Here is a 26,713-nt window from a genome sequence, read left to right as displayed (position 1 = left end):
CAAGTGTGGTAAAATGTGAACTAGGAAATCTGGATGAATATTATATAGGAGTTCTTTGTAACAGTCTTACAACTTTTCTGTAAGCTTGAAATTATCTCAAAATAAAGTTTTTTAAAATATAGATAGATAACAAGATTAAGGCATGAAGCAATAACAGAGCTGAAAGGCTTGTAGTCCCTACCAGCCATGCCCTCACCACTTCGTATCAGTGCCAAAGGAACATTCTATTTCAAATCCAATCCTTCACCTGTTTCTTTTCTTCTCTAGCCATAAAGAAATTATCTAAATGCTGAAGAAAAACGCAGCACTGCAAGTATAGCCCAAAGATACCAGCATACTGTAGACAACGTAACAGATTTTGTTTTTCTAGACAATAGTAACCCCTTGTGGAAGACTTTGAAAATAAATCATTCTAACCTGTGAGAATTTGCTATCAAAATGTCAGATCCCCTATTAAATAATTTTAAGTCACTATTTACAAGGCAAACTTTACTAAATAATGTTATCCAGGGTCAAAGCCAAAATTCCGCTAATAATACGGTAAGACAACAACTCTGCCAAAGAACTATGCTGTCTCCTTTATATTCAATACTGATACCCTTCAGTCTTCTCTGCACCATTTTACCCGTTGTCCAGTCTCCTTGAGAACCTCTTCCTGCAACTTCCTGATTCTTCTCCTTATCATCTACATCTCAAATCTCCTCTCTGGATTTCTCTTCCTGGTGCCTGACTTTATTTTTTCTGGCTTTATTCTCACTCTGAATTTTCCCTCAGCAATTTCACAGTAATCTATAATTATCATTAATATATCAAAAACTTCACAGCTCTTGATTTGACCTTCTTTCTAACCACATTTGCAACTCACTGTTGGAGGATCATTCCTGAGATGCTTTGGCAGCAACTCAAAATCAGCATGTTGAAAACTGAACTTATTATCTTACGTCTAAAACCTCTTCTTTCAATCTAAAAAAGAGTGGATATATGTATAACTGACTCACTTTGCTGTACAGCAGAAACTAACACAACATTGTAAATCAACTATACTCCAATAAAAATTGATTTAAAAAAATAAATAAATAAAACCTCTTCTTTCTTCTAACATGCTCCCAATGTTATTAATAGTATCTCTCTCTTGATCACCCAAGCCAAGAACACCAACAATATTTCCAATTCCTTTCTCCCCTCTCTTCATCATTCTACATCCAATAAGTAATCAAGTGTTAATCTTAACAAGTGTATTCCAACAGGTGTTTCACGCCCTTACGCTTTTTCATGTCTCAATAAGGACCTTACCATTTCTCACTTAGACCACTACAAGAACCTCTAAGTTACCTCCCTACTTAATACCGTATATGACTCTAATCGATCCTTTACGTGACTGCCAGAATTATACTGTAAAATAAATTTGTAACTGTATTACTTCCTTGTTCAAAAAGGCTGGATAGGGTTTCCCTGGTGGCACAGTGGTTGAGAGTCCACCTGCCGGTGCAGGGGACACGGGTTTGTGCCCTGGTGCAGGAGGATCCCACATGCTGTGGAGCGGCTAGGCCCGTGAGCCATGGCCACTGAGCCTGCGCGTCCGGAGCCTGTGCTCTGCAACGGGAGAGGCCGCAACAGTGAGGGGCCCGCGTACCGCAAAAAAAAAAAAAAAAAAAAAAAGGCTGGATAGTTCTTCATTCTCCAAATAAAATTCAACCTGCTGTCTCCACACTATGAGACCAAGTATCACTTCCATGCATTTCCACTCAGGCCATACTAAACTGACATAAATACTGACAGTTGCCTTCATGCACCCAGGACCTTGTTCAAACCATCTCTCAAATTCAAATACCCTTTCATCAACTTTACTCTAGTCCAAAATGCTACCTCCCCTATGAAATTGGCTCTAGACTCCAACAGGAATCAATCATTTCTTTCACTCTGTGCTTCCAAAGGAATATATACCTCCATCATAACACTTTACATATATCTACCTTTTTATTGAATTGTGCTCATGTTTTCCCACCACATTATAAATTCTAAGAGAATAGAGACTGTGTCATATGCATTTATTAACCCTCCAAAGAACCCACAAAAGTGTCTTAAGCATGGCAGGATCTTAAAAAATGTAGAACAAAACTGAACATACCTGCTGGCAGCTCTCTAAATCGTAGGTATTCCATTGACCGTGTAGTCACAAGTGGTTTTTGAGGATAATAGAGAACATGGGCCAATGTATCCATACGAACATGAAAGTTGGTAATATAAACCCCCATAGCCTGCTTACCCATAGCAGACTGGTATGTGTTTCTAGGGGACTAAAGGTAGAAATGAAAAGCGGAATCAGTGAAAATTTAATTACTTCTAAATAAACAGACTTTACAGGGTACTTCATAAATCAGAAATATGGTTGGTAAAGTTCCTATTCTTTCCGAAAGATAAGTGATAACCATTTGGAATAATCAATTATGGCTCTTAAGAGTCAAACACAAGAATAAGCATATTAAATGCTGTAGTTCATCATCTTTACACTAAAAGGCTTTTCTTCCAGAAAAAACTACAGACTAATCTCTAATTTTTATTCTGCTTCCCCCAATTCCTTACAAAGCATAGTCAAAAACTGCTACCAACCTGGTTATGATCAGGAAAAGGAATAATAGATGCACAGACACCAAGAATCATTGATGGATGAATCTCACAGTGCGTATATGTGGAACAATAAGCTACTTCTTTCTCTTGTAAATCATCTGGGGTCATTGCGAGCATCACTGTTTCTTCTTCTAGAGTATCAATATATTCTACTACCCCACTGGCCACAAGATCCTGCCAACTAAAAAAGAATTCATTTAATTTCCTTACTTCCTGAACTATTTTAATTAACTAGGCTTCCTACTTAATAAAGAGTATTCCTATATCTGTATGCATTCACATAGAAAGAGTCCCAAAATAAGCATACCATTGTTAACAGTGAAAGAAACAAGTTACTGAACAATACACATAAAGTATGGCTCTGTAACTACTGTTAGTTTGTTTTGCTCTGCTCTGATGTAAAGAACCTACTTGTGGGGCTAGGGTGAGTATATAAAAACAAAAAATAAGGTCTGGAAGAACAAATACCCCAAATGGTAACAGTATTTACTTCTGAAAAGGAGAGTGTGAATTGGGGGCTTTTATATTTTTTTATTACACCTATTTTTTGAATTTTTAACAATAAAAATATACACATTCATATATCACTAATAATAAATTGTAAAAGATTCTTTTTATTAAATTTATTATTATATTGTTTATGTTATACATTATCTATATCACATCGGTTATTTTTCTTTTTTTTGGCCGCACCACACGGTATGCAGGATCCTAACTCCCCAACCAGGGATCGAACCCATTCCCCATGCAGTGAAAGCACAGAAGTTATTTCTTATTAGTAGTAGAGGTAGTCTTTACCATGTCACAAAGACTTTTACGCTTAAATAAAACCCTAAAAGTCTCTTACTTGATAACAAAAATTAAGAAAAAGCAAATGTGACTGCTAATGAGTACAGAGTTTCTTTCCGGGTCAATGAAAATATTCTGGAATTAGATAGTGGTAATGGTTGCACAATCTTGTGACTATACTAAAACCCACCGAACTACATAGTTTAAAATGCTTAATTTTAGGGCATGTGAATTATATCTAACTTTTTTTCTAACTGCATGTTCTTACCTGTAGTTGTTATATTCTCTCTCTTTCAATTGATCAATGTGTCTCTTCTTCAAAAGGAGCTTTTGTTTTTCCACAATCAGAAGTGGTCTACAAATACGGCCTGCATCTGTATAGATCCGAATCTCCCTCTCTCGAATATCTCTGATCATAGAAACCTATACATAAAAAGACAAAACAGTCTCATGAACTTTTATTTTCTCTGTATCATTAAGGCTTAGCTAAAAATACAACAGGATTAATAGATTATCAAATAAAATTAATAGATTTTAGTTTATCATTGTTCAATATACTAAAAACCTAGGTATAATTTAAAATTTTATATAGGATAAATATCTAACCTTGGTAATTATAAAGCTGAACAATATCTGGTAATAATGTCATGCAAAATAAATTAAAATGAAGAAAATATATGTTTGATATGACAAATACGAGTATATTTCTTATTTTCTTGTTTTCCCTCTTTGGTAATTGCATGTACTTCATGTGTGTAACCTTTCAATATCCAGCCCTATATCACTCTGCCTTGATCAGGCTTTCCCAGTAATAAGCCTGACTTCTCACAATCACCTATAAGACAAATGGTTTATAGTCTAGCTCTCTAATACAGCAGTCACTAGCCACATGTCACTACTGAGCACTTGAAATGTGGCCATTCTGAAAGGAGATATGCTGTAAGTATAAACTACTCACTGGATTTCAAAGATAGTACAAAAAAATAAAATTTATCATTAATAATTTTCCATTGATTATATGTTGAAATTTTAATATTTTTGATGTATCCGGTCAAATAAAACATAATGAAATTATTTTCATCTATTTCTTTTTTGGGGGGGGGCCATGCCACATGGCTCACAGGATCTTAGTTCCCCAACGAGGAATTGAACCCACGTCCTCGGCAGTGAAAGCGCAGAGTCCTAACCACTGGACCACCAGGGAATTCCCTTTTTTTTACTTTTTTAACCTGACTAGTAGAAAAACATAAATTGCATATGTAACTTGCATTATATTTCTACTGGATAGTGCTAGAAAATATATTCCTGGAAAACATCAAAAATATTTTGGGAAAACTTATGATAAAGAACGTAATATTAAAAGCACTACAGAATCTGAAGTGCCAATATAAAAAGAAATAAGTCAAGAAGTAAACAAATAAGAATCTTCAGTAAATTATCTAGATCTAATATATAATCTTAAAAGTCAACTAAGCAATGAATTGCCAATGAGTTGGGAAATGGAAAAACAGATTGGTATTTCTACACAAAAGTACTTTTAAAAAGTGAAATCAGCATCTGGATACTTTTATTAAAGAAAAGATTGGGTGGGGAATTCCTTGGTGGTCCAGTGGTTAGGACTCTGCGATTTCACTGCCGGGGCCCAGGTTCGATCCCTGGTGGGGGAACTAAAACCACGCAAGCAACTCAATGCAGCCAAAAAAAAGAAAGAAATTAAAGATTGAGTTTATTTAAGAAAGGAAAGGTTTGGATTACTCAGTTTTAAAATGATAGTAAATCATAAAAGCTTGATCAAAAACACCAAGTTCTCCCAAAGTAAAGAGTCAAAAGCCAAGAAGAAGATAAGTCCCACATTCCTAGCCCACTTCCTGTCCTTAGAAAACAATCTGAAACACTGTGTTTATGAGCAAAAACACCATGCGTGGCATTCTCAAATGCTTACCTTGAATCCTTAGAGAATTCCTAATAGAATATAGAATATTACAATACAGTTAATAGAATATAGCTCTTGTCTTAACAGGAAGACATAAACTGAGCTGCGTCTCCTCAAAGGCCAAACAGTATCTTGTGTTCCAAAGGAAACAGGTGTTCTTGAGAGGACTATTGACAGGAAAGCCTAACAGGTCCAACACAAGGCTAAAGTTAGAAATGGGTAAAATGAGGACCTCTGATTATCAGAAAGTATGAAGGAAAAGAAAAAATACTAGACTCCTGAACAATATACACAATTTTCCCACTAAGAAGCTCCCAACAACACTCTCCAATAGGAGATTAAAGAGCCTAGTCCAAGGACATAGGGTCCATTCATAGTTTCAACAAACACTCACTCAGTGTCAGACACTACATGTCAGGCACCATACTCAGAACTGAAAATACAAAGTCATATTAAGACATGTTCCCTGCCTCTGAGAAGTTAATAGTTTAGAAAGTGAGGTAGGCAAATAAATCAACAGTTACTATCTGGTATAAGCATTCTGTCAGAAGTTATTTAAGGAAAGTATGCCACATATAGTCACAGAGACAGATCTAAATCAGGGGATCAGCGAACAGCCTGCAGGCCAAATCTGCCCTCACCTGCCATCTATTTTTTTTAAATAAAGTTTTACTGATTTATGTATTGTCTATGGCTACTTTTTACTACAACAGCAGCGTTGAATACACACCAGACACTGTAAGGTAAACCAAGACTAAAATATTTAATACCTGGTCCTTTAAAGAAAATGTTTGCCAACCTCTGATCTAAATCAAACTGGGTGGTCAGGTGAAATATCCTGAAGGAGACGAGAGTTAACACTAGAGTTTTGCAGAATTGGTGAGATTTACCTAAAAAAAAAGTAATAAGCACCCTTTTCCCTATTACCCATTTTTGAGGACGCATGGATGACAAGGAGCACAAGCATTCCAGGTTGAGGGAATGGGCCCATGGAAAGGTAAAGAGGCCTAAAACAGCATGAAGAATTTAATTTTATCCTAGAGAAGACAGAAAACCTAAAGGCAGCTCTCAGCAGAAACACCTGGCATTAACAAAGTTCTCAATCACAAAAAACACAACCAATTTTGGTTCTTAGGCTTTCTCTTAGCCTTGCCCGCCACACTCAAGTGAAGCATGCTGTTCCTGATTTCTTCAAGCCATGAATACGCCTGGGTCAAAATCCAGGTTTGCCTACTAGAGGAAGGCCTGGAGCAGCCAAACCTCGATTCTCTGCTTTGCTACATAGACAGGAGGTCAGCTTAAGTGTGTTACAGTTTCTCTCCAAATCCACTTTCACCGAGACAGACCCAAAGGTGTAGATTTGGGGAAATCAAAAGCCTGAGCCCAGCCCTCAATACAGTACACTAAAAGCAAAAGCCCTATTTTGGGGAGGAATAAAGCTCATACAGTATTTTGATGACTAAAAAAAAAAAATCCATCCTAATCCCAGAGCTCTTCAACATCCACCTAAACATAAAGGAATCTAATAGAGGTGTATCACATTTCATGAATGAATCTCTGGATTCCGACAAAGGAGAAATCAGAGATATTCACTCGCTTTTTAAAAGCACTGTAGTCAGCTTTACAAAAAGATTCTCAAAAGAATTTTTTACTTCAAAATGTAATTTGAATTCCAAAATATAATTTAATAACAAATTACATGTCAAAATTTTAGATGCGTATATCTAAGGCATTAAAGCAAACAATACCTTATAATTAAATCTAGCTCAAAACATCATCTAGAATTTTGAAAATGTACTTTACAATTCAAAGGAAACCAGTTCAAGAAAGATACCAATGCAAAGATAACTTTCACTAGTCTTTATGCCTAGTTTGGAAATCCCAGAGATCATGTCCTCTTAATTAATTAAGGACTCTTACTTCAGACACAATGATGTCCATCTGACGCCTCAATTTCCGTAGAGTGTTCATAAGTTGTTCAGGATCTTTATGTATTCCAACCCAGCAGCCATTAACAAAAATCTTCGTTGCACTAAAATGCAAAACCAAAAGCATTCTGCACTTAGTAACCCTCTAATAAGTTATAACCGAAGATCAACAAGTTTTTTTTTTAAATTGTATTTATACACACTCAGCAATAGCTGCAGGAGAAATTTCTTCTAAATTTTCCATACTCCATTCTTCTAAAAATTCCAGAATTGGAGAAGGCTGAGATCCAACTGAAATATAAGCCATCAGAGCTAAATTCTTCACAAGTCCTACAGCATGGCCCTTGGAATAAATAAAGTACATATTACTCATACTGATTTAACATGCCTATCCAAATTCTTTTCCACAAACATTTTCCTCCAATTTGATTTCAGAATGTACTCTTACTTCCTAAGAACAAAATTATAATATCTTAGTTCTAAACTATACTACATAGTTAAATAAAATTATAAGTAATTATAAGTAACAAAAAATTTCTTATAAAAGTAATTATACCCTACATGATTACTGTTGGACTTTCTGTCTTGAACATAAATTCTAATGCATTACCTCTGGAGTCTCAGCAGGACACACCATTCCCCACAACGTATTATGCAACTGTCTTGGTTTTGCTAGCTTGCCATCTCTACCAATGGGAGAATTTAAACGACGCAGGTGAGAAAGAGTAGATGCAAAAGTTAGGCGGTTTAATACCTAGAAAACAATAGCAAATCTTTAAATTTTGGGCATTTCGGTTACTCACACTATCACATTTTTGGCAAATACTAGAATCAGGCAAAGTCATATTTTTACATATAATCCACTCAGTGTCCAACTGTACGCATCCCTCCCTCCTTTCTCCATCCTGCCCTGGATAATCTTATTCACCCCTGTAACTTAACTGACCCTTACAGCAGCAATGGCAAATATATGACATACAGTTCTAACATACCACATAAATGTTTTGTTTACGGTCTATCTCCAACCACTAGGATGTTAGTTCCACAAGGGTGGGGAATTTTTATTTGTTTGTTTTGTTCTCTGTTGTATCCCTGTACCTAGAACAGTACACTTGGCATACATTAGGCACTCAGTAAGTCTTATACGCTACCAACTCACATTCCTTTGATCATAGCAGACATCACTAATCCATCCGAGAACTTTTCCCAGGCTGAGGCCTCTGAATCCAACACAGAGATTCAACACTTACAGAACACTAAGCAAGGTAATACTTGTAAGTAAGATAATATTTAGAGGGATATAAAGCAAGCAACACAAACTCAATGTACCTAATAACAAAATCACCACATTCCCCAGCCCTACAACAACCCATCCTCCTTCTTCTTCCTAAGTCTCCTGTCATTGTTAATGGCATCACCCTTCCCTTTATCTCCCAATCTAGAAATCTCAAGATATTTTTGTCTCTGACTTCCTCCTTTCACATATAGTAAACAATAAACATATCCTGTCAACTCTATTTTCAAACTTTCTCAAAAAACCATTCCCAATGTCACAGCAATAAACCAGCCCCTTACCTCTTACCTATACTATCGCCATCAGCTCATAAGTTCCTGTAATGTCCTCTCCAATCTACTCTCCTCAGTTACCAGAATTATTAAAACACAGATATAGATAAGTTCACATCATTCACTGAATTAAAAAATATTATACAGTTCCCCGCCAACTAGAGCAGCATGACTCTGAAGCTCTTCTCAATGAAGCCCCAGATGACCTTCCCCTACCAGCAGTCTCCAGAACTCCTGTACTCCATTCACATTGCCAAACACCTTCTCACCTCCACAACTCTGACCACGCTACTGCCACAGAATGGAATGTACTACCCCATTCTGCTCTGTCTGGTGAAATGTTACCACTTCCATAGAAGACATACGACCCACCTCCAGGAAGAACTGTTCTCTTCTCTCTACTCTGTGGAGTTTTCCATCATTCAACTAAGCAGTCACAAAGTCTTACAAAACTTATTTCGTAAATATTTCTCAAATTTGACTCCACTCTCCACCTCTACAAAACTGCTCTAGTGCAGGCCCTAATTATTTCTCACTAAGGCTGTTGCAACAATCTTTCTGCCACCAACTCTGCCCTTCTCAAATCTTTCTCCACACTGCCAATTACTGTGAATCTACCTAAAAAGCAAAAATGAACATGTCACTCCCCTCTATGAGGTGTTCCAGCTCTCCACTCCAACCCCATCTTCCTAACTCTCTCGCTTTGATTTGAAAACCCAAGAATGCTCTAGCTCCTTCCACATACACATGCTCTTTTCTCCCTGTCCCTTTGTTCAGGATATTAAGTTTTCTCCAGTTTTCCTGTGAGCTACTGGTTCTACCCTCCTCCAAGACTTGGGCTATTTCCCAACAACCCTTCAGGAATCAGCTCAACTGTCACCTCCTAAAGAAAACACTTCTTTTCACCCTTTCAGCCAGTGCTAAATGCCTTTCTCCAGCATTCCCACAGAGCAGGTGTGCACAGCTCTCATTTAATACTCACTGTATCATGTTGTAATATCTGTTTACATCTATGAGTATAGACTGTGAACTACTGAAGATCAAGGATCATGTTTTATTCATTTCTGTATCTCCAATGTGTGACAGAGTGCCTGGCACATCTTAAGTCCCAGTACACACACTGAACTGAATTGGCAGGATGGCGTTTATCGTAATTCAGCTCAAGGCAGAATGAGCTGTACATGGACGAATGTTTCCTCTAATAGATGGTAAGCTCGAGGGCTGGAAGAGCGTCTCATTCAACTCTGTGAACCCAGCATCACAAACACCAAGTAGACTCAACAAATCCTTACTAAACTAAAAGGAACTAGAAATTTAACTGGACTCTAAGCATTCTTCCAGAATTTCTTAAGGCATCTAGGTTTCTAGGAATCAGGAGCTTAAAGTTGGTGTCTGAATGCCAAATTAATAAGGTGACGCTGGTATAGGCTAGTTTAAAAAAAAAAAAAAAAAAAGAGGGGGAGATCCCCTCCATAAAGCTAGACATATACACTATAAATTTTCAATCTTATATGAAAATACAAAAAATAAATAAAAAATACCTAGTGAGACATTTTTGTAAAAGGTTTCCCCCATTACTCCTCCTGAGAGTAGCTATTGCAATCACTGTACATAACAACAGGCCAACATAGAGAAATCACTGTTAGAGGTATTACATTTTGCAAAAAAGGAAGCAGATGCCCATTTATTCTCTGGGTATCAGCTTCTAATACAGAGCTTTTAAGACAGAAAAACTGGGACTTCCTTGGTGGCACAGTGGTTGGGAGTCCACCTGCCAATGCAGGGGACATGGGTTCAATCCCTGGTCCGGGAGGATCCCACATGCCACGGAGCAACTAAGCCTGTGCACCACAACTACTGAGCCTGCGCTCTAGAGCTTGTGAGCCACAACTACTGAGCCTGCGTGCCACAACTACTGAAGCCCACGCACCTAGAGCCTGTGCTCCGCAACAAGAGAAGCCAATGCAACGAGAAGCCCACGCGCCGCACGAAGAGTAGCCCCCGCTCACAGCAACTAAAGAGAAAAGCCCGTGCACAGCAACGAAAACCCAATGTAGCCAAAAATAAATAAATTAATTAATTAATTAAAGAAGAATATTTAAGGCATTAAAAAAAACCAAAAATTTCACAAACATGGACTGTTTCACCTCCCAAGAAGCTACTCGAATTCATTAAATATCTTGATGCAAGTCAAAACTTTTAAATCTCTTAGTAATGCTAACAGCTAATTTAAGAAAAATTTCACTTTCATAATTCAAAAGCCCCCAAGTACTTTTATATCTGACCAAGAAAAAAAAAAAGGCAAAACAATTTACATTTAGTGAATGAAAGATTCTATTAGTCCCATAACATTTTCTTATCAAACCTGTAGTCACAGTTAACATCCTTACCTGAGATACTCCAGCTCTGGCTTGATGAGCTTTCTTTTGGTCACCCCAGTTCCCAGTAGCTAAAGAATATTTTAGGCCATCAGATATAATCCTTGTTTTAATTGCCAACTCCAAGTTAAAATCCTTTCCTCGATCAATGAACTTCTGGGCATAGATCCGTACTTCTTTAAGCAAATTCTTAAACATTCTGCCCAATAAAATGTTTTAAACATGTAAAGGTCTACAATATGCATCCTTAACAAGGACAATATTGCCCACAAGGGGGCGAAAAGTGGTTGAGGTAGAGGGAGGGAAGTGTTATTACTTTTTATATAAAAAGCAAAGACGTACATATGGTACATAAACATATACAAGCAAAGCAATTATAGAAAAGTACTCAAAAGAGGCCCCTTAGTGGGGCAATAACAAAACGAGGTTGAAAAACACTAATATACAATATAATAAATAACAGAACACATACAATAATATTATTTCTGTATTAAATTACCTACATTATTTTTACCTATATTATTACCTACATTATTTTTACCTATTTTTACAAATAAGTTTTTCTAATTATAGAAGTATTATATGTTCATTATAGAAAATACGAAAAATATAAAAATATATCAAGAATAAGACAAAAATCACATATAACCCCAATACTGAGACAACCACTGCTAATATCTTGATAGACTTCCTTCCAGCTTTTGTTTTTATAAACTGCAAAGCAGAACTAATAAAAATTCCAGTATCAGCACTTAGAAAATCAAGGCAATAATTCAGCTTTCTCAAATGCTTTGTAAAGGTAGAGAAAACGTAAACAAGTTATAAATTTCCTCACAATCTTGAAATTCTCAAATTTGAAGTATCAATAGAACTAAACTGGGCAAGTGGCAAAGAATGTAGCTAACTTCATGTGTACCCAATATGGATGCCAAGATAGTTTAGCATCTCAAGTGCAATAACCAATCTAAAGTGAAATCTCTCTACTTTTAACAATATCATTCTGTAATTCCTTACCCTCTAAATAAGAATGCAAGTAGTGGTCCAGCAAGGTCCAATCTTTTGTTTCCATAATGATCTCTGTCATCTAATTCTCTTCTACCCAAAGCTGCTAGCAGCAACCTATGAACCATGTACCTTTAAAAAAAGAAAAGAAAGAAGTAAAAAAGAAAGGACATGGTTTGGGATTTTTTTTAAACTTATACATTAAAAACATCAATTTTGACATTTTTAGCTTTAAGAAAAATTTTATCTCAACCACAGCTTGGCAAAGAACTTAAAACAATGAAATTTGACATACCCCAAGAAATAAGCTTTCTTGGTCTCACAAAAATCACTGACGCCAACATGAGGGAGCATTTCTTTCTGTAATACTTCCTTTGCATATTTAATCCTTTTCTCTTTGGTGACACCAGGCTTTGCCCCTCTTGAACCAATGAAATTTAGTGCAACATTCTGTTCTTGGATGACAAAAGCTTCATCGAGAGAAGGTTTAACCTAGCAGTTAATTTAAATAAAAATTATTTTCAAATTCACATCTTTACTTTAAAATAAGGCAACTGTCACTTAATTTATGTTAAATATCCCTATGAACCTAACTGAATATGCAAATATTTTTAGAAATTCAAGGAATCACAAAATCTTAGAACTTGAAGACACCTTAGACATCTAGGGACCTCTGAAAAAAATCCACTCATCAGCACAATTATACTTTCCAGAAAAATACAAATAATTCCATTATAACAGAGCACAGTGAGTCTTGGGGATGTTTTGTTTGTTTTTTACATTTTAATGAACAGTAGCTTTAAAAAGTTCCTTTCAAATATCTAAAATCAATTTAGAGAAGTTTAACACTCAAATTAAAATTTACTAAGTCTCAAATGAATAAATGTGTCATACTGTTTTCAGCCTTGGTTTAAAAGGTTATCTTTTAAGTATCTAAATACTTATTATCTTTAAGTTTAAAAAAAAAAAAGCACATGACTATTGCCAAAAATCTAACCAGAATCCATTTTTGTCATGTAACCATAGCAATAAATACTCTAATAACTAAAATATACTCCAGCTTCTTTGTGACCGATGTTTAGCCTGTATTTTACCTTATTTCTCTGTAGTCTTAAAGACTCTGGATGATTCAGGACAACTTTAAGACTATCAACTACTCCTTAGCCAAGGATCATCAATGGAAAAGATTGATAAGAAAATGCATATTTCTCTAGACTCAACAATCCTTCCCACAAAAATAATAACTTTACAGTGGCGGAACCTAACAGACGGCACTGTGAAATTAACATTACCAATAATGGGACACAATAAAATCATGTGACTCCTGATGTGATGCCCTGGAAAGCACACAATATGATCTCTGTATTTGTCCTGCCAGAAAATGCATAAATTGAATCTAATCATGAGGAAATATCAGAAAAACCCAAATTGAAGGATATTCTACAAAATAAATGGCCTATCCTATCCAAAAACTTCAGTGTCATGAAACACTGAGGAAAAAGACAAGGGAAGATTAAAAGAGACTAAAGAGACATAAAAACAACATGTAATACATTATCCTAGATTGGATTTTGAACCAGGAAAAAAAAGAAATGCCATTAGGACATGATCAGGACCACTGACATAAACGTAAATAAGATCTCCAAGTTAACAGTATGTACTGCACTGAAGTACCAATTTTAAAAATTGTAATACTATGATTATGTGAGTAAATATCCTGATTCTTAGGAAATATACACTGAAGTATTTAGGAGTAAAAGGGCATGATGCCTAAAACTTACTCTCAAATGATCCCGAAAAAAACAATGTGTATATATAGATAAAGAGCATCCTAAAGCAAATGCAGCAAAGGTAACAACTGCTGAAAATAGGTGTAGAGTATACAGGAGCTGTTTGCAACTTTTCTGTAAGTTTGAAATGATTTCAAAATAAAAAGTTGTTTAAAAAAAGAAGATATCAACTACATTTTCCCTTTTTACTACACTGCATCAGACTAGTATGCTTTTACGATTTTCCTTACTACTGTTTCTTCTTGCTGCTGTCAATGAACTCTGACTGCCTCTAGTTTTCATGTCGATTTTACAGAGAATTGTCAAGAAAGAAGCCAAATGGACATATATACACTACCAAATGTAAAACACAGAGCTAGTGGGAAGCAGCCGCATACCACAGAGAAATCAGCTTGTTGCTTGGTGACCACCTAGAGGGGTGGGATGGGGAGGGTCGGAGGGAGGGAGATGCAAGAGGGAAGAGATATGGGGATGTATGTATATGTATAACTGATTCACTTTGTTATAAAGCAGAAACTAACACACCACTGTAAAGCAATTATACTCCAATAAAGGTGTTAAAAAAAAAAGGTAAAACAGAAAATTAATTCACTAAATTCTGGTATTTATATGCCTTTAAAAAAAAATAAGAAAGAAGCCAAGGCAGGGCTGAAGGCTTTCACTACACAGTAAACAGCATGGGGTTTGCAACAGCTAAACTGATCTTCAGAGCAGCTTTCTACTATGTTTTTGGATTAGCAACAGTAACTTTAAACCTCTTGAAAAATACTATGAATACATTTTGCTTGCACATTACCATTTCCATCATCTCTGGATCTTCAAAGTCATAAATAATATGCTCTAAAATATCTCTGTCAGACACAAAACCTAATGCTCTGAACACAATAATGATGGGAACTTCCTGCTTGATATATGGTAGGGTTGCCACAATGCGCTGACCAATAGCACTCTTTTTTGCACCCTAGAAAAATAAAAAATCATTAGAATATGAGAATACAGACGTTATAGCCATATATAAACATCAAAAGAACCATTTTACATACATGTTCATTGTAGGTATTTCAAAAGAGGCATGCCTTTCATATTCTAAGGAACATCCTATGGCTGCTTTTCAAAAACCACTGCAAGAGGTTTACTTATTTGATGGATAGACTGGTCATCTGAACCTGAGAGGACTTCCATTCTCTACTCTCTGTCTGCCAGGATCCTCTAGAACTGCCCCAGACTGTATTTGGAAATGACCTTTGGCTGCAGGTATGAACACAGACCCCCCCCTCGTCCTTTCCCCCAACCAAAACAATTAAAAATTTTGGAAGAAAGAAATAGATGAGGGGAAAATAAGAGAGAATATAGCTAGACAAATATGGAAAAAAGCTAAGCACAGAATGAAAAATAAATACTAACTCAGAGTTGGTCTGTGACATATCTCCAAATATGAATAACATTTCAAAATCAACAAACAGCCTCTCTCACATAAGATTCTCTTCCAATTTCTCCCTCTTTAATTGCAACACAGAAGTGAAATAAAAGTTACTACACTGGCATACAAACACCTAGTTTCTCAATTTTAATCAAATTTCTTTCCTTCAATATCAAAGTCTATCTTCTCTTGGCTTCATAACCCTACATTATCATGGTCCATCTAATAAGTTTCTGTTGTCTTCCTCCTCCTACTTCAGGCCTCCTTCCTTAGAAACCTTAACCTATCTCACGGATGTTCAGTAACAACTTTACATAAAGGACAGGTGAATCTTCATCTTGACCTTTTTCCTGTACTCTCAACCCTCCCATCCCAACTGCCATTTGGCTGTTTCAACTTAGTTTTCAATTATTCCATTTGTTTCATCATAGACCTTTTTCAGAATACACAAAACATTAAAAAAGAATGCCTACACCATGCACCATGCCACCTCCAAACCTTTTGTCTAAAAATGAACTCACTAGGTTCTTTCTAAAAATCAATTCTTGGACGTTCTCTATTTTATCTAGAACCTCAGGAGAGAACGATAGAATTTTTTTTTTTGCGGCTGCCCACATGCTGCTGATACTTATAATCACAATGTTGGCAGCTCAGGCAGACTAGTCAACTTTTTGGGTGCACACACTTTAGGAGCCTAATAAATACAGGAAATTCAGTGGCTGAGAATCCTAATTTCACTCCATTGCCAGCAAGCCTCAAGGCCCAAGGCAAGTAATTTGTAAAGTTGGAAAGGTGAGGGAAGGTTTCAGATTGTTTTAAAATAGCTACTGTGGGCACTAATGGACATGACAATGAAGCCCTTGGCAATGATTACACAAAGCCTGGTGGATACAAGGAGTTGTGAGATACCAACTGTCCCATACTTAGCCAGGGTTGACTACAAAGCACTCCGAAAGCACACAGAGTATGGGAATGGGCAGTTGGCTACATCTTTTAGCCACAACGTCCAAGTCGACAGAATCACTATGAACAACTGTTTGTGAATTAAAAAAAATTAAAAAGACTACACAGAGGGAGTTCCCTGGTGGTACAGTGGTTAGGACTCAACACTTTCACTGCCGAGGCCTGGTTTCAATCCCTGGTCGTGGAACTAAGATCCCGCAAGCCGAGTGGCAAGGTCAAAACAAAAAAACAAACAAAAAACCTACACAGAAATATACATGTATACTGAATTTCAACAAAATAAAGACCATACACCTTGATTGTTCACTTCATTCCCTTTAAAATATTATCCTTTTAATTTTATTTCCCATGATTATAAGACAAAGACCTTGTGTTTTTGCTCAGTGATTTTCAACTCTGGCTTCGCATTAGACTACTCTGGGGAATTAAAAACAACAGCAACATGGGCACCAACAGCAATTTAGGCCCGATTCCTAAACTGATTAAATGAAAATTCTGGAAAGAACCAAAGAATCTTAACTGATTCATCCTCATATCAAACTTATCACTAAATCTAGATGATTTTCCTTTCTTTTGCCCTTCATAATCCAGGCCAATGCTTATCAACAAAGAATGCACATCACAATCACCTGGGGATCTTTTCCAAACACTTGTACTTGGGCCCCATTCTACCCCCATTCACAAGTAAAAACCATTTTAATTCTTTAAAACACCTATTCCACACAGGATTTTAACTTCAGGCACTTAAACCTCTCTAATGTTCAAGTTCTTCTTTATAAAACTTATTAAAGTGACATTAGACTCTGCAGAACTGTTTATAATAGAGCACAAAACTAGAAACCTAAACATCCATCACAAGGGAAATGGCTCAATAAATTATGCTATATCTACGCATGGAATATCAACTTACAAACAATGATCAACTGCTGATCTATATCTGTTTTTAAAAGGTATCAGCAATGTTCAAACAGTGTGCATGGTATGCTCCCATTTGGTTTTTTTATTTTAATTTTTAAATTTATTTTTGGATGCATTGGGTCCTCGTTGCTTCAAGTGGGCTTTCCCTAGTTGTGAGCGGGGGCTACTCTGTTGCGGTGCATGGGCTTCTCATTGCAGTGCCTTCTCTTGTGGCAGAGCACGGGCTCTAGGCATGCAGGGTTCAGTACTTGTAGCATGCAGGCTCAGTAGTTGCGGCACATGGGCTCAGCAGTTGTGGCATATGGGCTTAATTGCTCTGCGGCATGTGGGATCTTCCCAGGCCAGGGATCGAACCCGTGTCCCCTGCACTGGCAGGCGAAATCTTAACCACTGTAAAACCAGGAAAGCCCCCATTTGCATTTTTTAATTAAGACTATTTCTGGATGGATTCATGAGAAATTATCAAATCAGCTGCTTCTTAGAGAAGAGATCTGGGGGTCAAAGGAAGACTAATTTTTATAGTGTACGCTTTTTTGTACTTTTTTGAACTATTTAATGTGTATATGACTTATTTTTTAAAATTTTACAAATAAAAATGTACATGAAATTAAATAGTTAATTACAACAAATTTCCAGTATAGTTGCAAAGATTAAATCAAGCAATCTGAGTAACATAATTGGCACATAGCAAACAGTCAAGAAATGCTATTATTAGATTACATTATTGTAAGTAACAAGCCTATGGTAGGTGGCTTCTAAGATGGTGACTAATGATCCCTGCCTACTACTACTGCCTTGTGTAGTCCCCCCCCCCGCCCCGAGTACAGACTAGATGTACTACTGACTTGTATCTAACAAAAAGAACATGGCAAAAATGATAGGATGTTGCTTCCAAGATTAAGGTGTAAAAGATGGTGATTTCCACCTTGCTCATATGCTCTACGGCTCTGCTCAATTACTCTCTCTGACAAGCAGGCTGCCATATTGTCAGGGTCTGTATGGAGGGGAGCCGTGCAGCAAGGAACTGGATCTTGCCGACAGCCATGCAAATAAGCCTTATGATGATGACTGCAGCCCAAGCACTTTGTTTGCAGCCCTGTGACCAGAGGACCCAGCTAATCCACATCCAGACACTGTGAGATGATAAATGTTGCTACTGGAGTGATTTATTACACAGTAGTAAGTAAATAATAAAATGCCTACCATACAACACTGATAATATGCTCCAGAAAAACTTTCTGACTAAACATGCAGCCTGGTAACTTACAAAACTAGACCAAAAGGAATAAACCCAAATAGCATATAATAGTCCATACCTGTCCTCCTCTTGCCAGCATGCTAACCCAGATAGTACTGGTGGGTCGAGAAGAATTCTCCAGACATGATCTACACTCTCCTGTGTAGGCATATTTAGAATCCTTTTTGGCAAACACATAGACTGTGTTTGTTGCCATTTTCTCTTGAGCAATCAGAACCTATATGGACAATAAAATTACAGCCATAAAACCAACAAGATCTTTGAATTAGAAACAACAGTTCAAGCTACATCTTTATTTAGTCTGACTGTATAGGCTCACTGAAACATCAATTCTTGAACTTTACAAACTCCATTTGGCATAAACACTTCACCAAAACATATAAGCTCAAACTGACCAAATTTCTAGTGTATATTATTGGGTTGACCAACCCAATATATATAACTAAACAAAGTTTTGGTTTAATATAAATTCGGCTGTCACCTCCTTAATAATTCAACTGCTACTTCCAGATTATACAAAAGTTTACTTTTTGATTTCAACTTTCATGATTTAAGTCTTAATCATCATTTGGTAATTAAAAAAAAATAATGCTACTATACCTTTTCGGATCCATTAATAATGAAGTAGCCACCAGGATCCAAGGGGCATTCATTTAACTCACAAAGATCACGATCTGTTAAGCCATTCAATAGGCAGTAAGTTGAACGCAACATAATTGGAATTTTCCCTATAAAAGTTTTCTGATGCTGTGTCTGAAGTTGTTCTTCGCCTTCTTTAATGACTGTTTTTGTTATATCAACATAAAGTGGAGCAGAGTACCTTTGAAAATAAAAATAGATCACAAGTGAATACTAAGGTGATTACTAAAACTCTCAACTGGCTAAAATTTTATTTTCTGAATCTTATTTCAATATCAGCTGCTGGAAAAGAAATATCTTTCTTACGTGAGATTTCTTAATCTGGCCTCATTTGGCATCATCGGTGATGGAGCACCATCTCTTTCCCAATGGGTAGGCTTGGAGAGGTAAATTTGTTCGAACTTCAGCAAGTATCTTGGCTAAAATGAAAACAAAAACAATGGAAAAGGGTAAATAATTTTTTTCCATAAACGATTTAATGATCCATTTTAATCAACATTAACATTTTGAGTAGAAACAGCTCTAGAAAATGCCAAAGTCAATCCACTTTACTAAAATGGTGACTCTCCCAGGGCAACATTCATACTCCACAAACGTCAAGTTTTATACTTCATCACTTTCTTAAGGTGGAAGACAAAAGGAGATTTAATGTATCACAAGTAAATAAAGACTAAGCTCTGAGTTCATATCAAACAACTGAAATGGATTTGCATTAATGATCTGTATAGCTATATATCTGTTTCATGTGCCCTCTCCTTAGTTTAGGTCAGGTTAACAAAGTTATCAGAAAACAAAGAAAAGATAAATTCATACAATTAGAAGTGTGTTCTAAACTAATCAACAGAAGATAGAAAAAAAGAAAACCTAACTCTTCAATTAAATGTACAGAAGACATCGGTGCCAGCTATGGGGCAAGATAGATGCACTGATTTCGGACCCCTCCTTGTACACTGTCAAAGCCATTCTGACTCTGGACAATGATGGAGATAGATTTTTTGCCAAGTACTGTGATGACAGCTACCTCTGTGTCAAGGAGCAAAAGGCCTTTGAGAAGAACACTTTCAACAAGACCTGTCAGTCTGACACTGAAACTGCCCTCTTGGGAGTCCTGACAGTGGTATGCAAAAGCAGTTATCGATCTCTATTTCTATACGATTGGCAGCTCATACGAAAATGAGATGATGCTCATGGCTATTCTGAACTGCCTCTTCTTCGACTCACTGAGCCAGATGCTGAGGAAAAATGTAGAAAAGTGAGCTCTGCTGAAGAACATGGAGGGGTTCTTCTTGGTTGTGGATGAAATCGTAGATTGAGGGGTGATCCTAGAGAGCAATCCCCAGCAAGTGGTACAGCGGGTGGCACTAAGGGGAGATGTCCCCCTTACAGAGAAGACTGAGTCTCAGGTGCTGCAGTCAGCCAAAGAACAGATCAAGTGGTCACTCCTTTGGTGAAGACCTCACTGTTCCTGGCTCCATACCCCCTCAAAAAATCCACATGTCTGCTGTGACTTCTCATCCAGTCCCCCAACTAATGCTCTCAGAGTCAGCTCGGGGATCCCAGGGATCCTTAGATCTCCATCCTGTCTGTGGCTGCCTCCCCCACAAACCCATATACGCTTCCCATTCCTTCGCACTCTTTTTTGCAGTTCCGGGACTAAAGCTCTCAGCAGATTTTTGGACACAGGGCAGTGGAAGAACCCTCTTCCTTTCTCAACTGGATTATGCTCCCATGCTTTCCTATCCCCCATATTTTCTCCCCCACTTCTGTGCCCTTTGGCTGCAGCTACACTTCAGATCAAAGCAGGAGAAAGAATGTGCTGAGTGTTTTCCTCCCTTTGTCTTTACCCTGCCTTCATCCCAACAGCCCATCAAGGGGAGGGAGAGCAAATTCTTTTCTACAGAATGAGTGGGGGTGGGGAGAGGCATATCAAGTCTCAGCCGCAGCCCTACATGCTGACCTCAGTATTTTCTCCCATTCCTTCTTACTGTCCAGGACTCCAGCCTTGGAAAAAACCTTGGGAACAGCTCATAGGCAGGGAACAGAGTGGAATAAGCAGTGATTTAAATTTTACTGGAGAGGGCCTATAACATTCTGTATTTCAGCCACAGCTGCATGTTTTACCCTGATCCTGGCTTACAGTTTCAAAACTGCTGTGGTCTGTGCGTACCCACTGTGGGAGCGTCCATCTTTTTGTCCGATACCTTAACTCTCCACCTTCACTACCTGTGGGATCTCTGCCTGGCTTGTCCTCTCTGTGCCCTGGAGCAAAGCCAGTCCCTGAACTAAAACTCCACTGTAGTCTTGGGAAGAAGAGTTTCTGCTCAGAACTGGAGACAGGGTGGAATTGATGACTTGGGCCTCTGGGATCTCTCAGTCCCCTTCTCCCCCTCTCTTGCATTTCATTCTTCTGTCTTGGGTCTGAGATATCTGCTTGACCCTGTCCTCTCTCTGCCTCAGCCTTACATCCAGGCAGTAGGTCTGGTCATCTGGTCACCTCCCCTCCCTAGGTCACGCAGAGAGGTGCCTCTCTTCAGAAAACTTTTGGGATTTGGATTTCCCCAGGAAGGCAGAGGATGGCACACCCACTGTTGGGTCTCATCTCTCCCCTTGACCCAAAACTTCCCACAAAAATGTCTCAAGAAACCCTCCTGAGACTTAGTGTTTTGCCCCACCTGCCAATTCTCCAAAACTGAAGTGGGGTGGATAACTGGGCATCCTTGGGGGGCATTTTTGTGTAAGGGATGTATAGAGTCAGGATGACAGCCACCTTCATATACCGCTCTGTGCAAAGAGGAATTTAAAAACACACAGAAAATCCTAATTACTATTCTACATAAAGGAATGAGAATTTCCAACCCTGGCTGACTTTAGCTCAGTCCATAGTTAAGAAAGAAAGAAAGGAAGAAAGGAGAAAGAAAAGTTTTCAATTAAATATCTATCTGCTACCCAATAAAACAAGATCCATGAGAACTTTCCAGAGCTAAATGGATAGTGGATTTCTCTCTAAATCAAATATCAGAAAAGGAAAAGATGGGACTAAGCAGACCACTAAAGGAAAATTATTAATACCCAAGTTTCCCAAACTGGAGTAGGTAAAGAGCAAAGAGAACTAGTGGTGATAATGAACCAAAAGGAATTCAGCCATCCAACTACTCATTTCCACTATTACCCTAATCTAGGACATTATTATCTGAAACTTCAGCTATTCCAAGATTTTAATCTGACTCCAGCCTCTTCCCACTCCAAGTAAACACCATTTCCAAAGTAACCTTTTAAAAATAATGCTTCATGTACATTCTTTGACAATCTTTCCACAATGCCCCATGACATCCAAAGCATGTGACAATCTGGTTCCATCTTATCTTCCACAAACACCTATCAAAAACAGATCAAACCAAAAACAATCTACTGACTACTGTGGTCCCTCTATTCCAGCCATAAGCCAAAAACACAAAGTATTTTTGCTGAAATGATTAAATATCTTTTCCCTACTAAGACTAACGCCCTTCACAGTCAGCTTAAGTCCCTCCCATCTTTTCCACTAAGCTCTGATAGCCAAGCTTGAGAGAGCTCTTTGGTAGTACTTATTCTGGCACTATGAAGCTGCTATGTTATATTGTTATCTCTCTTGTTTTGAAAAGACCATGAAGAGAAAACGCCGTAAGTATAGGAAAAGCATTTTACACCCATTTTTCCAACACAGTGCCAGAAGAGCCAATTATTTTTGTTCTTAACAGCAAAAGTCTGTGCAGCACCTCCAACCAGACTGAGAATAATACATTAGCCCTTACGAGATAAGCTACAGAAAAGAGGGACTGAACTGGCAGGAAATAATAATCTCTCCCTCTGTCTAATTCTACTTCTTCTCTACCTCATTTTTTTTTTTAGCTTTCCCTGTCCCTCAAGGCCCATCATGCTGCCTCTCTACTCAGAAACTAAGGACATGGGAGTTCCCTGGTGGCCTAGTGGTTAGGACTCTGGGCTTTCACTGCCGTGGTTCAGGTTCAATCCCTGGTCAGGGAACTGAGGTCCCGCAAGCCAGGCAGCGCGGCCAATAAATAAATAAATAATGTTAAAAAAAAAAAAAAAAAAACTAGGGACAGTCATTTTTTGGACTACACAGTTATTTACAATCACTCATGTAAAACTAGATTCTAAAATGATAGCCTTGCTATGATTTAACAATGCTGAAAACATGCATATGTGTAAAAAAAAAAAAGACTACAATGAACTTAGAAAAGTTAAAAGAGCTAATATATTTGGGTGCTTTTCCCTTATTAGCTCTTATATTGATATAATAATGTATTTCATGCAACAAATAATCAAGGGAAAAAGGTCCTTCACCTATTTTTCTTTTGATTCCTTACTCTGTGAAAGAAAAAAGTGGGATTTTCTGAGGCAACACGACTATTTCTGGCTTGCTTCTCTTTGTAGTTCATCATACCTCTGAGTTTCCTCTTCCTGGCTATTAAACACATACTATCTGAAAAAGAATTAGGCTTCTGCATTACTTGCAAAAATGCATCTCTCCATTAGTAAGAATAAATCAGGAGCTGACTGAAACGTTTTAAGTACACTAATAAAAACACCTCCTAACTTTTTATTTTTTTAACCTTTAAGCCAGGTGACAGAAGGACTGAAATTTCAAATCAATACCCTTATTTATATTACTTTATTGAACCATCTTACCGGTTCTTCAACTTCTCCACTAGCATGCTGAGCTTCGGCTTGTAGGTCTATAGGTGGAGCATCTTCCACAATTCTTTGAACAGACATCTGAATAAACTCATCAAAAGAATCCAGCTGTTGTCTGACCAAGCCTTTCTCATCAAAATAGGAACTGGGAAAATATTTGAGTTCATAATCAGTTACACCTAGTGATGTTTTCTAGCATATTTCCCCATTTTCATTATCATCAAATTTGACAAATACTAATCATTAAATACCAACACTCTGCACTCATCACTACATAAAATACTATGAGGTGTCCAAAAAAGAGGTAAGATTAGGAACACTTTCTTTGTAGGACTTATTGTTAAGTTTGGGGAAATGAGACATACTTGTGGGTAAAATTATTAAAGCACAACATAAGAACTATAAGGAAGTCCTAATTTATAAATGTCCTTTATAGATAAATTTCATCCAACCTCTTGAAACATTTCTCAAAACTAATGAAATGCATAGTCAAACAGAAAAATAAATGACAACATGGACAAAGAGAATATTATGCTAAGTGAAAAAAGTCAGAGAAAAACAAATACCACATGATTTCACTCATATGTGGAATCTTAAAAAAAAAAAAACCCAAACCAAAACCAACCGACAAACAAAAGATAACAAAAGCTCACAAACACAGAGAACAGACTAGTGGTTACCAGAGAGGAGGGGGTTAGTGTGTGTGGGTGAAATGGGTGAAGGGGGTCAAAGGTATGGTGATGGATGGTAACTAGACTGTGGTGGTGATCCCTCTGTAGTGTATTCAGATGTTGAACTATAATGCTGTCCACCTAAAACTTATATAACAAAAAAAAAGCATGGAAAAAAAGATAAAAATAAGAACTTTAATTTGAATAAGAGGGAAGAAAATGATATCAATGACTAAAATATAGCATGTGTAAGAACTTCGATTTTAGGTTAAAGATTATTCTACTTTGAATATGTTAAAGGTAAGATGGGACTAAGTCATTCAAGTGAAAATACTCAGCAAATGACTGATTAAAAATGGAGCAAGGGTGAGAGATCAAAGCTATTAGTATAGACACAGAAATCAAATACTGAAGCCCTAAAGAAGGACAGAGACTCGAGAAGAGTAGACACACCGTTTGCAAGAGGAATCTCTCCCCTCACCACCACACAGGAAAAGCTGCATAGCTGGACTTAGCTCCTTGCCCTCTCTGCCTAGTAACTAACTCCCCCCATCCTCACATCAATTTTCTGAGACAACATTCGTAGCCCAACTAATTATCAGCCTTCCATTTTGGCATCATCAGATCACCTCACACGTAACTGGCCAGCCTACAGATTGGCTGGCTTTGGGTCAAGGTTCCACCCTGATTCAATCAACCATGGCCACCAATATTAGAAGCTCTCTATGGCAGAGAACACAGTACACATTCATCCCTGTATAAGGCACAGACTCAAGAAGAGTGGAGGCAACTTCCTTCAGTAGAGACTGTGAGCTGACAGGAAAGAAATTTCTCACAACCATTTAGGTCAGCCATTGGTACATAAGCACATGGAAAGCACAATCTGTAAGGTAAACAGCAATGGTTTTTATGGACAATTTACAATGAAAAATCTTTAAAAAACTATGGACAAGTTTCATCCTCCCAGGAAGCTGAACCATAGTTACTCTCCCCAAAATCATTAGGACAGTACTTCATTAGAATGCCATCCCTTAAACACCTAAACTATTTGAATAGTTCTTATTTATGGTATCTACTACCATGATTATTGTCCAAGAGACATCTTACTGAAGTCACTATATATTAAGTAATATCACATTCACAATGCTTGGGAAAGATCACTTGATATTAAATAGTGAAAAAACAAAATGTCATATCACAAAAAACTAAAGCACCTATAATCAATTAAAATATAAAGATCAAACGGCATTTTATTCTGTAACAAATGTTAAATGCAAGGACTTGTCAAATAGCATATATAATCCTTGAGCAATTTGTCACATAAGTTGAAAACAATTTGTTTTTTTTGGCTAAGATCAAAATATTCTTTCTCCCTGGCAATCACAAAATATAGGCATACTCCAAATATCTGGCTAAAAATGTCTCTTTGTGTTTAATACTCAAAATCATAGAAGATTCAAGTGTCTCAATACGAAGTGTTTATAGCCCATGTTTAATAGGAAAAAAAAACACATACTTACATCCCCAAAACTCATATTTTTAAAACAACGTTCAGCAAAGGTTCAGTTTTATTCCATACACAACTGGTAGAATGTCAGAAGCTTGTGCTCTTTGAAAAAGGAGTGTCAACTGAGAGGATGTGCATCTTGGAGATGGTGGGGCTCAAACAGGCATCAAAATGTTACTATATACAAAGCACCTGTCAGTTTGGTAAGTGAGGAGACTTGCAGCATTTTATATCCTAACATAGCAGGATGTTACTTTATTACTTAAAAGTTACTTCTCTTACCTATATGTAAGGCTTCCTGCTGAGTTTTATTACAGTTTAATTACACTTAGAATTGGATGGGAATGTGGGTCGAAATACCACCTGTTGTAACTTTATCCATTTAAAACAAGGAGAAAACCAAGAGGAATCAAATTAACAGCACCAGTAATGTAACAAATAGGCACCATGTGCCTCCTGATACAATGCACTGAGAGCAGAACATCACTGTTGCCAAAAGTAATCATCTGAAACTAATCATGAGGAAACATCAGACAAACCCAAACTGAGGGGCAGTCTAAAAAATAATTTGCCTATATTCTTCAAAAATGTCAAGGTCAAAAAAAAAAAGGTGAGGTCATGGGAAGCT

General features: G+C 37.3%; 1 protein-coding gene and 1 pseudogene across 3 annotated transcripts in view; one reads left to right on the top strand and one right to left on the bottom strand.

Moving 5' to 3' along the window:
- The window catches only part of POLR2B (RNA polymerase II subunit B), a 46,204-nt gene that overhangs the window by 16,287 nt on the left and 3,204 nt on the right, over positions 1–26,713 (bottom strand). The window contains exons 3-16 of one of the 2 annotated variants that reach the window (XM_079919584.1): positions 23,902–24,052; positions 19,519–19,631; positions 19,174–19,393; positions 18,632–18,790; positions 14,811–14,975; positions 12,520–12,716; positions 12,237–12,356; positions 11,235–11,421; positions 7,889–8,032; positions 7,482–7,621; positions 7,271–7,382; positions 3,686–3,840; positions 2,611–2,809; positions 2,129–2,297 (exon numbers count right to left, since the gene is read on the bottom strand). In XM_079919584.1, coding sequence (XP_079775710.1) covers positions 2,129–2,297; positions 2,611–2,809; positions 3,686–3,840; positions 7,271–7,382; positions 7,482–7,621; positions 7,889–8,032; positions 11,235–11,421; positions 12,237–12,356; positions 12,520–12,716; positions 14,811–14,975; positions 18,632–18,790; positions 19,174–19,393; positions 19,519–19,631; positions 23,902–24,052 — 2,231 coding nt within the window. The remainder of the gene's footprint in view (positions 1–2,128; positions 2,298–2,610; positions 2,810–3,685; positions 3,841–7,270; positions 7,383–7,481; positions 7,622–7,888; positions 8,033–11,234; positions 11,422–12,236; positions 12,357–12,519; positions 12,717–14,810; positions 14,976–18,631; positions 18,791–19,173; positions 19,394–19,518; positions 19,632–23,901; positions 24,053–26,713) is intronic. The other variant, XM_079919585.1, reaches the window with a different exon arrangement.
- Positions 19,638–21,455, top strand: LOC307185386 (coatomer subunit zeta-1-like; annotated as a pseudogene). The gene has a single exon. The product of its transcript is annotated as a coatomer subunit zeta-1-like (transcript).

Source organism: Stenella coeruleoalba (assembly GCF_951394435.1).
Source record: "Stenella coeruleoalba genome assembly, chromosome: 4".
Taxonomy (NCBI): domain Eukaryota; kingdom Metazoa; phylum Chordata; class Mammalia; order Artiodactyla; family Delphinidae; genus Stenella; species Stenella coeruleoalba.
The sequence above is the reverse complement of the archived record's forward strand: the minus strand, read 5'-3'. Positions and strand labels throughout refer to the sequence as shown.